The 16869-nt window shown below is 47.2% G+C and overlaps 1 protein-coding gene and 5 non-coding genes across 7 annotated transcripts in view; 1 reads left to right on the top strand and 5 right to left on the bottom strand.

Annotated features, from left to right (window-relative positions):
* Positions 1-2269: 2269 nt before the first annotated feature.
* Positions 2270-2341, bottom strand: TRNAA-UGC (transfer RNA alanine (anticodon UGC)). The gene has a single exon. It is a non-coding gene; the product is annotated as a tRNA-Ala (tRNA).
* A 3223-nt stretch (positions 2342-5564) lies between these two features.
* Positions 5565-5636, bottom strand: TRNAD-GUC (transfer RNA aspartic acid (anticodon GUC)). The gene has a single exon. It is a non-coding gene; the product is annotated as a tRNA-Asp (tRNA).
* Positions 5637-6141: 505 nt separating this feature from the next.
* On the bottom strand, positions 6142-6214 carry TRNAF-GAA (transfer RNA phenylalanine (anticodon GAA)). Its single transcript has one exon. It is a non-coding gene; the product is annotated as a tRNA-Phe (tRNA).
* Positions 6215-8427: 2213 nt separating this feature from the next.
* Positions 8428-8499, bottom strand: TRNAD-GUC (transfer RNA aspartic acid (anticodon GUC)). Its single transcript has one exon. It is a non-coding gene; the product is annotated as a tRNA-Asp (tRNA).
* Positions 8500-8761: 262 nt separating this feature from the next.
* Positions 8762-8833, top strand: TRNAA-UGC (transfer RNA alanine (anticodon UGC)). Its single transcript has one exon. It is a non-coding gene; the product is annotated as a tRNA-Ala (tRNA).
* Positions 8834-13500: 4667 nt separating this feature from the next.
* The window catches only part of DHX37 (DEAH-box helicase 37), a 30772-nt gene continuing 27403 nt past the window's right edge, over positions 13501-16869 (bottom strand). Inside the window, exons 22-27 of one of the 2 annotated variants that reach the window (XM_052654594.1) lie at positions 16650-16764; positions 16389-16526; positions 16100-16194; positions 15933-16006; positions 14158-14255; positions 13501-14001 (exon numbers count right to left, since the gene is read on the bottom strand). In XM_052654594.1, coding sequence (XP_052510554.1) covers positions 13916-14001; positions 14158-14255; positions 15933-16006; positions 16100-16194; positions 16389-16526; positions 16650-16764 — 606 coding nt within the window. In that variant the 3' untranslated portion in view covers positions 13501-13915. Of the gene's footprint in view, positions 14002-14157; positions 14256-15932; positions 16007-16099; positions 16209-16388; positions 16527-16649; positions 16765-16869 lie in introns of both variants that reach the window. The other variant, XR_008200803.1, reaches the window with a different exon arrangement.

The following is a 16869-nucleotide window of genomic DNA, read 5'->3' as shown; positions in this document are numbered from 1 at the left end:
TATCAAAGGAACATATTTTCGGGTGGTATATTCTTCTGTCTTTCAATTTTCAGTTCACATGCAACCATCACCACCATCTGTCTCCACTCTTCATCTTGCAAGACTGAAACTCTGTACTCATTAAACACTAACGCTAATCCTTCACACCCAATCCTTGGCGACCATCATTCCTTCTGTCTCTATGAATTTGACTGGTTTTTTGTTTGTTTTTTACTCCTGGAAGAGTGTATGCAGGGATGTTAGTTCCTTGACCAAAGATGAAACCCCTGCCCCCTGCAGTGGAAGGGTGGAGTCTTACCCAGAGGACCATAAGGGCAGTCCCATGAATGTGACTACTTTGGTACCTCATACAAAGGGCTTTGATTTTTTAAATTGTGAAACCATATCTAATGATTGGAAAACATTTTTTCCCCCAAAGATTCAAGACATCTTTTCTAGAAAGCTCCATTTCCCAGCACAAGCCTTGTTCTTTCTTCCTTATGGTGTTTTTTTCTTTATCATTGTGCCATTAGAAATATTTAATCATAAGTACACAGTAAAACAGAAGCATACGATTCATTTCGTGTGAGGTCTGATAACTTTAAAAATAATCTCAACTTTTTTTTTCTCTTAAAACCTTGTTGACATTTAGGGAGAAATAACCTTCATGGAATTTACTTACAAAGAAAAGCTGTCACCGGTATTTGACTCCCTAACTGGTGAGTCATTTCATGAATTTCAGTTTCGTCTCAAAACATGAGGGCTGTGCAGAGTCAGATCCCTCCAGCTCTAAGCTGAGCTGTTTTTATGATTTAAAATATGACGTCAGATCAAATGAGAGAAAGGATTTGATGGCTGACAAAGAACTGCCAACCCCACAGAGTGCAACAGGATCCCTTTCTTTTAATAAAATAGCTTTTATTTTTAATGATAAAATACATACAGGGTACAAATATAGGTTGAAAAGGTTTGTGCACCACAGCCATTCATGCATTCATTTGTGGCCTGTTGGGGAGGAAGCGGGAAGCAAAATGCTGCCTCCTCGAACTGCTGGTTTCCTTTTTGGGTGGCTGCCTTTGAAAAATGGTCGTTACTGAGAGCAGAAAAAAGAGCAAGGGCCAGCACAGTTGCTCAGACCTTTGAAGGACTTCCAAGCTTGCCGTCTCACGTCCTGGAATGAGTCACCAGGCCTCCAAGCTTCTAACTGCAGTCAAATGCCAGGAAGCAGGGGGTAAACTCCCTAAATGATTGTTCTCACTTTTGCTGTGGTTTCAGTCATCAGGTCAGGTTTTGCCTTGACATGTTTCTTGTAACTGTTTCCTTTTGCCTCTTCTAACAGCAAAGGTCCATCTAGTCAAGGCTATGGTTTTTCCAATGGTCATGTATAGATGTGAGAGTTGGGCTGTGAAGAAGGCTGAGCGCCGAAGAATTGATGCTTTTGAAGTGTGGTGTTGGAGAAGACTCTTGAAAGTCCCTTGAACTGCAAGGAGATCCAACCAGTCCATTCTGAAGGAGATCAGCCCTGGGATTTCTTTGGAAGGAATGATGCTAAAGCTGAAACTCCAGTACTTTGGCCACCTCATGCGAAGAGTTGACTCACTGGAAAAGACTCTGATGCTGGGAGGGATTGGGGGCAGGAGGAGAAGGGGACGACAGAGGATGAGATGGCTGGATGGCATCACTGACTCGATGGACGTGAATCTGAGTGAACTCTGGGAGTTGGTGATGGACAGGGAGGCCTTGCATGCTGTGATTCATGGGGTTGCAAAGAGTCTGACACGACTGAGCGACTGAACTGAACTGAACTGAACAAAATTACTTGGGAGTGTTAGGGAATTAAGCAAGGGGAGATCACATCTATTGTAAAAATCTCATTTTCACGTAGTGACTGGAGGAGTAATCCGTTCAGTCCCTCAGTCATGTCCAACACTTTGCGACCCCATGGACTGCAGGACGCCAGGCTTCCCTGTCCTTCACCATCTCCCAGAGCTTGCTCAAACTCATGTCCATTGAGTCAGTGATACCATCCAACCGTCTCATCCTCTGTCATCCCCTTCTCCTCCTGCCTTCAGTCTTTCCCCGCATCAGGGTCTTTTCTAATGAGTCAATTTTTCACGTCAAGTGGCCAAAGTATTGGAGCTTCAGCATCAGTCCTTCAAATGAATATTCAGGGCTGATCCTTTAGGATTGACTGTAATACCTCCTGTTATAATCACGTCCGAGGTGTTTGTATGGTGAACACCTGCAGAAATTCAAGTAAAATGAAATCACGGAAAAAGAGATACTATAGTGGAGATGCCGGGGATCGAACCCGGGGCCTCATACATGCAAAGCATGCGCTCTACCACTGAGCTACATCCCCCTCCCTCCTCAATGTGGTTTCCGAAATTCTCTGCTATAGTCTATTCTTTAGAGATTTTTTTTTTCAAATAAAATTTTGTATATTTAAATGGGTGTTGCAGTTTAGCAAAAACAAACCAAAATAAATCCGGACTTGACTTTTATGTTTCTGAACTAGGCCTGTGGTTCATAGCTCTGCAGCCAGTAGCCGAAATTCTAACTGATACCAGAACCAAGGAACAGAAGGAGACAGACCTATTCGTGAATGTTGCTCCTCACAATCAGAAAAGAAGGAAAGGAAAATAAAGAGTTTCTTTCCAATGAATAAGGACTTGCCCCCACTGTACTCTCACCCAGAAATCTCTAGTTTCTTGTTCTTTACAATCATTCCAACTTTCGGTGACTTATATTTTTATCTATGTATAACTGAAAAAGGATATATATATGCATGACCTTTGCTATACACTTGAAACTAACAGAGCACTGTAAATTAACTATACTTTGATGAAAATGGAGTTTCCTTCAAGTCAACAAGTTGCCACTCACCGGTTAGGTGAGAGACAAGGAGAACGCAGAAAACTGAGGCTTCACCTTTTCCCACCAGCACTTGAGATTTCCTGGTAGGAAAGAGTCACTTACTATGATGTGCAGAACACACCTGAAAATACCCTGCTACCTCAGTCCTCAACTGATCATCTCTCTTCCAGGCTGTGGATACCTGAAACTCTTCAAAGTAAAGTCCAAATGAACTGGTGCCCAGGACACTGGACCCAGCAGCTGTGATTTCATTATCTTACCTCTCCGGGCCTTCTCTGTGAAATGGAGATTTGAATAGTAACTACTTCATAGAGTGATTGTGACCATTGAATGATATGCAGAGAAGGTTGATCTTTTTATTTATTTATTTTTTCATTTTCATTTTGACTCCAGAAACAATTTGTTTTGGGTTATAGCCAATTGACAATGTTGTGTTAGTTTCAGGTGAACAGTGAAGGGAGGCCGCCATACATGTACCCATTCTCCCCCAAAGCTCCCTCCCATCCAGGCCATCACATGACATTGAAGAGAGCTCCATGTGCTTTTGATTGTTATCCATTTAAAATATATAGTGTGTACATGACCTTCCCAAACTCCCTAACTATCCCTTCCCTGTGGCAACTGTGAGTTCATTTTCTAAGTTTGAATCTCTTTCTGTTTTGTAAGTAAGTTCGCTTGTATCATTTCTTTTTATATTCCACATATAAGGGATGTCAAATGATACGTCTCCTTCACACAGAGAAGGTTTAGAACAGTGCCTGGTACAAGACCCGTGCTCTAAAATGCCAGTTCTCATCATTAAAAATGCTGTTATAGGAAATGGCAACCCACTCCAGTACTCTTGCCTGGAAAATCCCATGGACAGAGGAGCATAGTGGGCTACAGTCCACGGGGTCGCAAAGAGTCGGACACAACTGAGTGACTTCACTTCACTTCACTTCACTTCATGAACTCCAGCAAAGGCCTATTGCTTTGCATAATCACCCCATGTGTGGACTGATGCTTTGCTGATGCTGTTTGGTGAAACAGAGAAAGAACAGGAGGGCACTGGGGTGCAGTGTGGAATGGGGCTCTGTCGAAAGCCATTGTCTAACCTTATTCCCGTAGCTCAAGGGGACAACCACAAGAGCGACCTTACCTGAAGAATGGAAGAAGGATAGTGGCTTCGGCGGAGGTATTCTGGACCTTGGAAGCCAGTTGAGGGGTTGTAGTCAGTTCAGTAAGTGTCCCTGATTGCTCTGCTCCAGACAAGCCCGATCACGTTTAAAACTCATGTGTAAAACTTAGAATCAAACCCATGCTCCTAACTGTGGCCTTTAAGGCTCTCAGTGATCTGGCATCTCTGTGATCTGGCGTCTGGGGGACCCTGCCCCACCAGTGTCCCTCCCATACTCCCCTCCTCTTCTCTAGGAGAACTCTAGCCACACGCCTGTCTTTGCTGTTCCTCAGGCAGACCAGACTCCCTGCACCTCAGGGCCTTTGCACTTGCCATTCTCTTGGCATGGAAAGCAGATATACTCATGATCATCTTTTTCTTACTGTCAGGGTCCTCAGAAAGGCCTTCCTGACTAACTCTAAAAGGATCTGTGGGGATATCCCTGGCAGTCCAGTCTTTAAGACTTAACCCTCCTACTTCAGGGGGGCGAGTTTGATCTCTGGTTGAGGCAATAAGATGCCACCTGACGTGCTGATGGCCAAAAAAAAAAATTCTTTTTTTAGGTTTTTAATAAAAAAGGCACCCATGAACCCTTTGCATTCACTTTGATTTGTTTTGGTTTTCTTCATAGTATATATCGGTCTCAGAACCTGTTTTTACACTGTGTTAATTGTCTGTGTCCCTGACTTGGTAGGTTCATAAGAGCAGAGCCTGCTCTGTCTTGCTTTCCGCTCGATCTTCTGTGCCATGAACAGTGCCTGGCAGACAACTACTCAGTAGATATTCATAGAATTAGTGTGAAACAAACAAACAAAAAAATGAACAGACAAATAAATGATTGAAGACTAGGAGCCTGGGGAGAATGATAGCTATATTTAAAAAATTCAGTCTGCAAGTGAATTAAGAGGAGGAAAGAGTTCGGTTTAGAATCGCTCTGTTTCAAATCCATTAACATTTTCTGAAGGCCAACCTCTGAGCCCGCGCAAGACCTAAGAAGATGAAATATTTGCAGCAGAGTGAGCATCTTCTGGTTTTAGAGAGAAACAGTTTTATGTGGGGAAACCATTATATAAACCAAACACTTGACAGCGGCGTTGTGGCATGCCGGAAATGGAAAATTCCGCTTCAATGTGAGAACTTTTTCTTTCTTGTAACCAAGGAAAGAAGTGAGGGCGCTCGTGGGTGACTGTAACCAAGCAGTTAACAAGACAACCGCCCGACCAAATCTCGCTTGCTTGCCAGATTCATTTTTTAAGAGAAGAGTAAGGAATTTTCGGAGAAGGCAATGGCACCCCACTCCAGTACTCTTGCCTGGAGAATCCCAGGGACGGGGGAGCCTGGTGGGCTGCCGTCTATGGGGTCGCACAGAGTCGGAGACGACTGAAGCGACTTAGCAGCAGCAGCAAGGAATTTTTATGAAAGTTGAAGCATTGGCTTGAAAAAGAAATGAAATTAAAATACACGCGGTAGAAAACAAGTCGCCGAAATTAAAATACACGCGGTAGAAAACAAGTCGCCGAAATTAAAATACACGCGGTAGAAAACAAGTCGCCTCCCCGTCGGGGAATCGAACCCCGGTCTCCCGCGTGACAGGCGGGGATACTCACCACTATACTAACGAGGACTAGCTCTGTTAGCGGCTTTTCAGCTCAGCCCTTAAAGGTATACTCAGTGTTCCTTAGCGTTCCTTAACCAGTGACGTGTTCTAAAAGGTTAAATATCTCATCTTTTCTTACAAAATACAAAAAGGCAAAGTTCCACTTCATTTAATTCCGTCTTAAAAAGTCCGTTTCCTCCTCTGCTCGTGATTTAGTCACGAGGGTTCTGAGAACAGAAATTAATAAGCAGCAAAAAATAACCAGCAAAAAGTAACCAACAGACGTCAACAAACGTCTAACAGAGATAGTTTAGGAAATGAAAGAAATGGAGTCAAGTAATTCTTGGACTTGTCGGATTTTTCCAGTCGGGGAAGTGTGAGGAAGTTCCCATACTGTCTTGGCTTCCCTTTGATAGTACTTGAAACTGTTTTAAACAAAGAAAATGAAATCCTTTTATTAATTCGGAAGAATAATTTCGTATTGTTTTCCCCCGACACAGGAGGGAAAGGGGGGAAAAAGAAAAAATATCACTGCCGAAACCCGGGATCGAACCAGGGACCTTTAGATCTTCAGTCTAACGCTCTCCCAACTGAGCTATTTCGGCCACTGCTGGCGTAAGGCTGCATTTCTTTCCTCCTCGTGATCTATGGGCCCCGCGTCATCGACCAGGAGATCCGCTGCTGGGGGACCTGGATCAGCCGGAATGCACGCCTTTCAGGATTGCCCCGCACCTCACCCCTCTCGTCCTTCAAGGTCGTCGCCTCCGAGAAGCTTTCCCTGACCACGCCTCCCACCACTACCCCAGCCCTGTATTGTTCACTGTTAGCCTAGGTACTGTTTTCCTTGTCCACCATCTGTTGCCTCCCTTCCCCAGCGAGAATGACAGATCCACGACGGGCAGAGAAGTCATCAGCCTCGGTCACTGCTGTATCGCTTAAGGCCGACAACAGTGCCTGGCACTTAATAGGTGCTTAAAAATATTAGTTGAATCTTACCTTTCTCAGAGTTCCGCTTTCTCAGGATCTCTTCTCTGAGCAAAAGGATAAGGTCTCCCCTTGGGTGCAGCTCCCGGAGCAGCCCAAGGCATAGCAAGGATGTTGACCACGCCAAGGCGTGTGGGATGCCTTATAGGCCAGATTGTGGCTTTCCTCGGGGCAGTGACTCAGATCCAGACTCTAAGCATAGCCACCTCACCCGTGACACCTGCTCAGCTTCAAGGCACCAAGAAATCAACAGGTCGGCATCCAGGTTCGGCTCTCTCTGCTTCCCTGCCCTTTGGGAGATGGATGGGTAGGGAGTACTGTTTGGGAGAGGTTGAGCAAGTGGGTAGGTCCTTCATGATGTGAAGTCGTTTAATAAGTGTTTACGAAGCACTTAATATCTATGTGATCCAGTCACAAATACGGTAACAAAATAGCTCCTTGTGATAGGAATGCTAAGAAGCAAAATAAATGGTAGTGAGGGGGTGGAATACCTGGTTATGGGGGCAGTAAGAGGAAGGGAATGCTGGGAAGACTTGGAGCAGGAAGAGCCCGCTGAGGAAGAGCCTCTGGAGTAGAGGCAAAGCTGATGCAAAGGCCCTGGGGCTGAAAGAGTCGGGCTATTTGTAGGAATGGAAAGGAAGCCAGTATGGAAGAGGCAGAGAGGGTGAGGGGGCAGAAGGTAGGAGGCAAGGAGAAAGAGGTGGACAGAGGCCAGGTCTTGCCCTTCTTGAAGGCCATGGTAAAGGGTTTGTACTTTCTTCTGTGTGGGAAAGCCTCTGGGGAGAGAGTGATATTATTTACGTCTTAAAAGTCTCCCTTGGCTTTCTTGTGGAGAATGGACAGGAGAGACTCAAGTGGCAGCAAGAAGACCAGTGAGATAACATACACCAAAGCAGCATCTCCAGAATTCCTTCAGGAGAGAGGAGATATGGCAGGAGACCCTACTGCTACTTTTCATGAAAGCATAGTAGTGTATCAACTTGATAAAATCCAGTGTGGAAGAAAGGAAGGAAGGAAGGGAAGGAGAGTGAAAAAATCTACAGTCAACGGAAGTACAGGATTTGGGAAAGGCAGAGTCACTCCCACCTTATCCCAGTTTTCCCCAGAAGTAACCAGTGTCTAGACCAGATTGTGATTTATGTGACCTTAGACAAGTTATTGGACCCTTTCTCTGTGCCTGCATTTCATCTGTTTAATGTCATAAACTGACCCCCACCAGACTTGCTGTGAGGACTAAATGAATGCACACCTGCTAAGTGCTTGCGCGTACTATCCTGTACGCGATAGGAGCTATATAACGTGTGCTCTAGTTGTCATTAATTGTGATCAGAAATGTAACCAAGACGACATTGCTAATCAACTATACTTCAATATAAGATTTTGTTAAAATTTTATCGATTTCTTAAGATATAATTATTTAACATTGTGTAAGTTTATGGTGTACAATGTGATTAGATACATTTATATAGTCTGAAATTAACCACAGTACAGTTTTTCATTATCTGACACAATAACCACTTCTTTTCTTGTCATGATAGCATGTGAAATCTGTTCTCTGAGCAATTTTCATTTTAAACTATAGCCATAATAATGTGTTAAAATAAATTTTCTTAAACATACAAATATGAATACACTCACTGCATGTTTATTCTTACATAAAAGAGGGCTTATACTGCTTCTGGTTGAGTACCAGGTCCTTTTCACTATGTTCTTGGGGCCACGGACATCATGTACTGGTCAGAAACGCGATTAGCATGGCTTTCGTTTATCTATCCGTACACTGTTTAGGGAGACATTTTGGAGATTATAGTGAATTTTAAAACGTCTTGTTAGCCTCCCCGTCGGGGAATCGAACCCCGGTCTCCCGCGTGACAGGCGGGGATACTCACCACTATACTAACGAGGATGCAACTTACTAAGCATTCTCCAGCCGGACTCATAAAGAAATACCATTCTTTCCCTGCCACATCCACTCCGCAATACAATCTCCATCCGCTCAGTGCTGGGCGTCCCTGGCTAGCGGGCTCCTCGGGATGTGGACCTATTTGAATTGGTAAAGGCACTCAGGGACTGAATTCTGAGTGTCCAGAACGAACGCCACGTTTGGAAAAGAGGAGAAAAATGTGATTTCCTATATCCTCATTCCAAGAAGACAGCCTTCTAAGGGAGGGGATGTAGCTCAGTGGTAGAGCGCATGCTTTGCATGTATGAGGCCCCGGGTTCAATCCCCGGCATCTCCAGGTTTTTCTTTTTTCTTCTCTCTCTTTCTTTTTTTTTAACCACCTCCTCTGGATCAGTCCGGAGAAGGCAAGGGAAAGGGCAACCTACTCCAGTACTCTTGCCTTGAAAATCCCATGGACGGAGGAGCCTAGTGTGCTGCAGTCCATGGGGTCGCTGAGAGTCGGACACGACTGAGCGACCTCACTTTCACTTTTCACTTTCATGCATTGGAGAAGGAAATGGCAACCCACTCTAGTGTTCTTGCCTGGAGAATCCCAGGGACAGCGGAGCCTGGTGGGCTGCGTCTATGGGGTCGCACAGAGTCGGACACGACTGAAGTGCCTTAGCAGCAGCAGCAGCTGGATCAGTCATACAGCAAATCAGGAAAGGGGACCTAAATTCTGCGGATCATCTGACTTAAGAAGTGGGTTTCATTGGAGAGGGCAGTGCTAGTCAAATGCCCCTGGTCTCAATCACAGATGCCCCTGTCCCCTCCCCTGAAGATTCCCATTCAGGTCAGCAGGGAGCCTGCGGTTTTAAACTAACACTCCTAGTGATTCGGGTCATCGAGCAGTTGGAAAACACTAACTTTCTAAGGAGGGTTTTGCAACTGGCCATTCATTCATTTAAGGACTCCTAAGCACCTAGTGGACACACTGAGCACCTACTGTGTGCTCCGGTAGTGTCAATTACCCTTGAATCCCCAGATATGGCATGCAAGATTTCACACCCCTCCCAGACTTGGTATTCCAGTTTAGAAAGCTAGCAATAAGCAAGGAGCAGTAAATCTTATGAAGACAGTAATAGTAATGACATGGAGACTAAAGGGGGAGGATGTGGGAGCTGCCATAGATAAAGTGTGTGAGTGGCGGGACACTGCAGAAACAGAGGACATAGCAGATGCAAAGGCCCTGAGGTTGAGAGCAGTGGGGGATGGAATTTGCTTTTAATGAATGAGAGTAGAACAGAGTTCACTTCCACTGTATAACTGTAAGGGATTTGATTAGGTCATATCTGAATGGCCTAGTGGTTTTCCCTACTTTCTTGAATTTAAGTCTGAATTTTGCAATAAGGAGTTCATGATCTGAGCCACAGTCAGATCCCGGTCTTGTTTTTCTTGACTTTGTAGAGCTTTTTTCGGCTTCCCAGGTGGCTCCTGTGGGTAAAGAATCCATCTGCGTGCAATGCAGGGAAAGCAGGCAGACATGAGATGGATCCCCAGGTCAGGAAGATCTCCTGAGGAGGGCATGGCAACCCACTCTTGTATTCTTGCCTGGAGAATCCCATGGACAGAGGAGCCTGGTGGGCTACAATTCATAGGGTTGCAAAGAGTCAGATATGACGGAAGTGAGTGACTATGCATAGAACTTCTCTATCTTTGGCTGCAAAGAATATAGTCACTCTGATTTCGGTATTGACCATCTGGTGATGTCCATGTGTAGAGTCATCTCTTGCATTGTTGGAAGAAGGTATTTCTTCTTGACCAGTGTGTTCTCTTTGCAAAATTATGCTAGCCTTGGCCTTGCTTCATTTTGTATTCCAAGGCCAAACTTGCTGGTTACTCCAGGTATTGCTAGACTTTCTACTTCTGCATTCCATTCCCCTATGATAAAAAGAGGATCTTTTTTTGGTGTTAGTTCTAGGAGATCTTGTAGGTCTTCATAGAACCATTCAACTGAAGCTTCTTCAGCATTAGTAGTTGGAGCATAGACTTGGTTTACTGTGATATTAAATGGTTTGCTTTGAAAACAAACCGATATCGTTCTGTTGTTTTTGAGATTGCACCAAAAACTGCATTTCAAACTCTTTTGTTGATTATGAGGCCTACTCCATTTCTTCTAAGGATCCTTGCCCACAGTAATAGATATAATATCATCCACTATTTGTCACAGTGGAATTGACAAATAGATTCAAGGGATTAGATCTGATAGAGTGGCTGAAGAACCATAGACAGAGGTTCATAACATTGCACGGGAGTCAGTGATCAAAACAATCCCCAAGAAATAGAAATGCAAAAAGGCAAATTGGCTGTTTGACAGGGCCTTACAAATAGCTGAGAAAAGAAGAGAAGTGAAAGGCAAAGGAGAAAAGAAAAAATATAACCATCTGAATGCAGAGTTTCAAAGAATAGCAAGGAGAGATAAGAAAGCCTTCCTAAGTGAACAATGCAAAGAAATAGAGGAAAACAACAGAATGGGAAAGACAGGAATACTGCAATGGTTGCCATTTCCTTGTCCAAGGACAAGAAAGTTAGAGATACCAAGGGAACATTTCATGCAGAGATAGGCACAATAAAGGACAGAAATGGTATGGACCTAACAGAAACAGAAGAGATTAAGAAGAGGTGGCAAGAATACACAGAACTAAACAAAAAAGATCTTAATGACCCAGATCACCACGATGGTATGATCATTCACTTAGAGTCAGACATCCTGGACTGATAAGTCAAATGGGCCTTAGGAAGCATCACTACAAACAAAGCTAGTGGAGGTAATGGAATTCCAGCTGAGCTATTTCAAATCCTAAAAGATGATGCTGTTAAAATGTTGCACTCAATATGCCAACAAATTTGGAAAACTCAGCAGTGGCCACAGAACTGGAAAAGGTCATTTTTCATTTCAGTCCCAAAGAAGGGCAACGCCAAAGAATGTTCAAACTATCGCATAATTGCTCTCATTTCACATGCTAGCAAGGTCATGTTCAAAATCCTCCAAGCTAGCTTCAACAGTATATGAACAGAGAACTTGAAAAGGCAGAGGAACCAGAGATCAAATTGCCAACATCTGTTGAATCATAGAGAAAGCAAGAGAACTCCAGAAAAACATCTACTTCTGCTTCATTGACTATGTTAAACCCTTTGACTGTATGGGTCACAACAAACGGCGGAAAATTCTTCGAGATGGGAATACCAGACCACTTTACCTGCCCCTTGAGAAATCTGTATGCAGGTCAGGAAGCAACAGTTAGAACTGGACATGGAACAACAGACTGGTTCCAAATTGGGAAAGGAGTACGTCAAGGCTGCGTATTGTCACCCTGCTTATTTAACTTATATGCAGAGTACGTCATGAGAAATGCTGGGCTGGATAAAGCACAAGCTGGAATAAAGAGTGTCGGGAGAAATATCAATAACCTGATATGTAGATGACACCACCCTTATGACAGAAAGCAAAGAGGAACTAAAAAGCCTCATGATGAAGGTGAAAGAGGAGAGTGGAAAGCTGGCTTAAAACTCAGCATTCAATAAAACAAAGATCATGGCATCTGGTCCCATCACTTCAAGGCAAATAGATGCGGAAACAATGGAAACAGTGACAGACTTTATATTGGGCTCCAAAATCACCGTGAACGGTGACAGTAGTCATGAAATCAACACACTTGTTCCTCGGAAGGAAAGCTATGACAAACCTAGACAGCATATTACAAGGCAGAGACATCCATATAGTCAAAGCTATAGTTTTCCCAGTAGTCATGTACGAATGTGAAAGTTGGACCATTAAGAAGGCTGAGCGCCAAAGAATTGATGTTTTCCAACTGTGGTGTTGGAGAAGACTCTTGAGAGTCCCCTGGACTGCAAGATCAAACCAGTCGATTTCAAAGGAAATCAGACCTGAGTATTCTTTGGAAGGACTGATGCTGAAGGTGAAACTCCAATACTTTGGCCACCTGATGCGAAGAACTGACTCATTGGAAAAGATCCTGATGCTGGGAAAGATTAAGGGCAGGAGAAGGGGACAACAGAGGATGAGACGGTTGGATGGCATCACCGACTCAATGGACATGAATTTGAGCAAGCTCCAGGAGATGGTGAAGGACAGGGGAAGTCTGGCATGCTGCAGTCCATGGGGTCACAGAGACTTGGACACAACTGAGCGACTAAACAACGGGAGAGGGTTGACTCTTCCAAGACACTGGAAGACCTATTGCAGGGGAAGGATGTGATATGTTTTAAATGGCTCCCTCTGGCTGCCATGTGGAAAATTCATCATAGTTGGGCAGAGGGGACCTGAGGCCAGCCAGGAAGCCACTGCCACGGCCCAAGTGGGAGCTGGTGGTGGCACCCTGGCAGTGGAAGTGGGGGTGACTCAGTAGTGGAAGTGGGAAGCGCAAGGGGCAGATCCTGGAAGTGAACTAATAGATATAGACCTGGCAGATGGCTTAGATGTGGGCAGAGGAATAGGGGATACCTCCTAGTTGGGGAACACTCGGGCCATGCTATGGAGAAAGTAAATAGTTTTGGAAATATTAACCCCCACGTATCTTTGTTGTTCTGTTTTATGTATGTATATTATGGAATGTATGTGTTTACTTTTTTGGCTGCACTGCAAATCTTGCAGGATCTTAGTTCCCTGACCAGGGATCAAACCTGGGGCCCAGCAGTGAAAGTGCAGAGTGCTAACCACTGAACCACCAGGAAATTCCCGAATTTACGTGTTTCTATTTGTGCAAGTTGATTCAGGGCAAAAACCTAAGTAAAAGAAAACTGATCAACTTCTATAGGCTCACTCTGCCCTGTATCACCACTAACACGTTTGTGAGCATCTACCCAGACTAGTTTCCACATGCACGCGTGCGTGTGTTGAGTGTGCAAGTATGCAGAGGCAGGATGTTCCCAGACCAGCCCCCCCACCCAACATGGAGATTCACCAAAAGAATGTACTAGACTCAGTATACAGCTGTTGTCACTTAGGATTTATTACACAGCAACGTAGACTGTCGGGAGCTGACCCCGCCAGCTCCACAGGAGCCAGCTGGAGCCCTGGGGGCCCTCCCTGGCTGGGGCAGGGGAGGGGCTTGTACCATACTGGCAGGGAACGAAGAGCAGAGGAGGCCCTGCTGCTCTACAAGGGACTAATGTAGTCCACAGAGCATGTTTAAAACGGGACCAGTGTGGGAGATAAATCCATTTTCTATTTTGCAATAAATATTTAAGAAAAGTCACCCTAGGTTGGACTGCCCAGGATGGCAGCAAATTGTGCCCAGGATTGAGCCAAGAGGGTGTCCCAGGGCTCCACCTGTCCCTGGGTGCAGTCTGGAGTCAGGGTGGCCACAGCGGACCCTGATCGCTGCCAGGCCCCCTCGGCCTGCAGGCAGGCGCCGTGTCAGTGGTCACAGGTGGGCGGCCAGGCTTTCTCAACATCAGCGTGCACGGCCTGTGGGAGCCACTCAAGGTACTCGGTTAGCAGGTCTGCAGAGAAGGGAGGGAGGGGGGGTCAGAGTGGCTCTGTGCCCGCCCGCCAGCTGCAGGGCAGACCCTCCCACCACCCCCAGGTCCCCTGGGTGGCCCCATCCCATGGTCCCCCCAACCCCCTTGCTGTGGGACACCCGCCCTGGTCAGGCTCACATTTGGGGTTTTTGCTCCAAGCCACCAGCAAGGCATCTCGGCAGTTGGCTTTCTTGGCAACAAGGGCTCTCAGGAGGCTCTCTGTCCTGGGCTGCAGCCTGTGCATGGGATGCAGGACATGGAGCATCTTGAAGTCCACTGCCAGGCCAGCCCTGCCCATGAGGTCTCCTTCCCTCCATCTCACTAGGGGTGCCGGGCGGATGAAAGGATCTAGACTCCATCACCTCCCACCACTTGCCTCTGATCCACCCACCCAGGCTGCTTCTGTACTTGCTGCTTGTCTCATTTAGAACCTTCCTCCAGACCTCTGCCTGCCTCACAGCCCTGCCTCCTCTGAACCTGCTCAGTCAGGCTTTCCTTTTCTTTCCCTGCCCGATGCCTCCTTCCCATGTCCTGCTCTGTCCTTTCGTGGCTGGGCCACCAACTGCCATTTGTACTAGTTGTTCAACCTCCCTGCACTGGAACATCGCACAGGACATGGTCGTGGCTCGATCCCAGCACGAGAACACGGCCGGCACAGAGTGGATGCTCAAAACCAAGTGCTGGGTGAATGACCTGGTAGGCAGGGGCTCCTGGAACCACAGCCCCATTGTGAATCCCCGGGGAGTGCAGGTGTGTGTGCACACCTGTCTGCCTGCTTCTGGTGCCTCAAGCCCCTTGCCTGGTCTGGGGTGCCAGCCTCAGGAAGAGGGAGGCAGCTTCTTGGGACTGGTCCATGGGCAGAAAGAAGAAAGACAGGAGTGTGTATGCTTAGTCGCTTAGCCATGTCTGACTGCGAGCCCATGGACTGCAGCCAGCCAGGCTCCTCTGTCCATGGGGATTCTCCAGGCAAGAATGCTGGAGTGGGTTGCTATTCCCTTCTCCGACCGATCTTCCCAACCTAGGGATTGAACCCAGGTTTCCCACTGTGCAGGTGGATTCTTTATCTTCTGAGCCACCAGGGAAGCCTAAAGAGAGGAGCAGGGATAAGCCGAGACCAGGAGGAAGGGCAGGAGGAGGAAGATGATGGGTGGGATGGGGGTGGCTTCATGCTCACTGGGCAGAAGCCCCCAGGGGCACAGGTGTAGCCAGGGCACAGGTGTACAGGGTGCCTCCTGCTTGGACCTGGCAGCTCTATAATAGGCTGACTTGTTGTTTAGTCACTAAGTCGTGTCTGACTCTCTGCAACCCCGTGAACTGAAGCCCACTGGGTTCCTCTACCCATGGGATTCTCCAGGTAAGAATACTGAAGAGGGTTTCCATTTCCCTCTCCAGGAGATATTCCCGACCCAGGGACTGAACTCACGTCTCCCGCACTGTGGGCAGATTCTTTACCACTGAGCCATCTGAAGCCAACAGGTTGGCTAGTTATCTCCCCAAAAATCCATGTCTGCCTAGAACCTCAGGATGTAACCTTATTTGGAAAGAAGGTCTTTGCAGATGTAATTAAGACAAGGTCAAACAGGAGAGAGTGGACCCTGGATCCGATAACCTGAGAAGACACAGAGACAAGGGAAAGCCATGGGAAGAGAGAGGGAGAGACTAGAGGGATGTGGTGGCCAAGGGGTGCCTGGAACCACAAGGGTGGGAAGAGGCTAGGAGGCTCCTCCCCTGGAGCCTTCAGAGGGAGCGCAGCCCTGCTGACACCCCAACTTTGAACTTCTAACCTCCAGAACTATGAGAGAATATACGTCTGCTGTTCTAAGCCCCTCAGTGGGTAGGGATCTGTTACAGGAGCCCCAAGACAGAGCTCTTCCACCACCTGCCTGCCTCGATGCTCCCAGGGAAGCCCATACCTGGCCCATGTCTTCAGCATCGTGCTGGGGCTGGACAGCAAACAGCCCTTGTATGAGGCCAGCTTGGGGAAGACCTGGGGAGAGATCACAGGACAGTGGGGAATCCGGGGCTCACGACCTGCCCATGGTGCCAAGGAAGAGGCCGAGGGAGTTGTTGGGCTGCTTACCTGCCCCTCCAGGAGAACCCGGGCAAAGTGTTTGTAGCAGTCAAGGCCTTCTGGAAAATCCACCTGGACAGCCGGGAGCGGCCAGCCAACGCGATCTGGAGCACAGGAGCTGGTGAGCGAGGGGCCGTGATGGATCCCCACGGCTCCCCGCTCAGTCCCATCCCCACCCATCTGCAGGGTCCTGCAGCCTGGGATGACACTGCCCAGGACGCAGACACTTCCCAGGGCACACAGGGTGGGGAACCACGTGTCTGGAGCCCAAGGCCACTGGGAAGTCACCCTGACTCACAGAACATGCTGGCCCGGTGACACAGCAACCGCCCCTTCTCGGGGCAGTAGGTGGGGGGCGGCTCCTCCAGGGGCTTATCAAACTGGCAGTAAGAAGGCAGCAGGACTGGGATCCACTGCATGTCCACGGCTGAGACACCTGGGGGCCCGGAATTAGGGGATAGGGTCTCAGTGAGGGGCTTGTGGGCTCTCCTCACACAGGTTCAGTGACACAGCTCACCAGAGGAAGGGGGTCAGGTGAGGGTCCAGCCAGTTGCACTACCTTTCATGTACATCTTGGTGGTCTCCACGATCTCCTGGTAGACCACAAACTCAGGGAGCTCCTTGAAGAGCACAGAACTGGGGTGGATGAAGACAGGGTCGTCGAGGAGGGGGGTCTGCAAGAGAGATGGTAGGTGGGGATGAGTCTGGGAGATACATGAGCAGCGCGTGAGGCTGACCCCTGTGAATTCAGTTACACTCTTGGCCAGAAAAGCAGGACA

Source organism: Budorcas taxicolor, chromosome 17, assembly GCF_023091745.1.
Source record: "Budorcas taxicolor isolate Tak-1 chromosome 17, Takin1.1, whole genome shotgun sequence".
NCBI classification, from domain to species: Eukaryota; Metazoa; Chordata; class Mammalia; order Artiodactyla; family Bovidae; genus Budorcas; species Budorcas taxicolor.
Note: the sequence above shows the minus strand (reverse complement) of the source record. Positions and strands in the feature narration are given on the sequence as shown.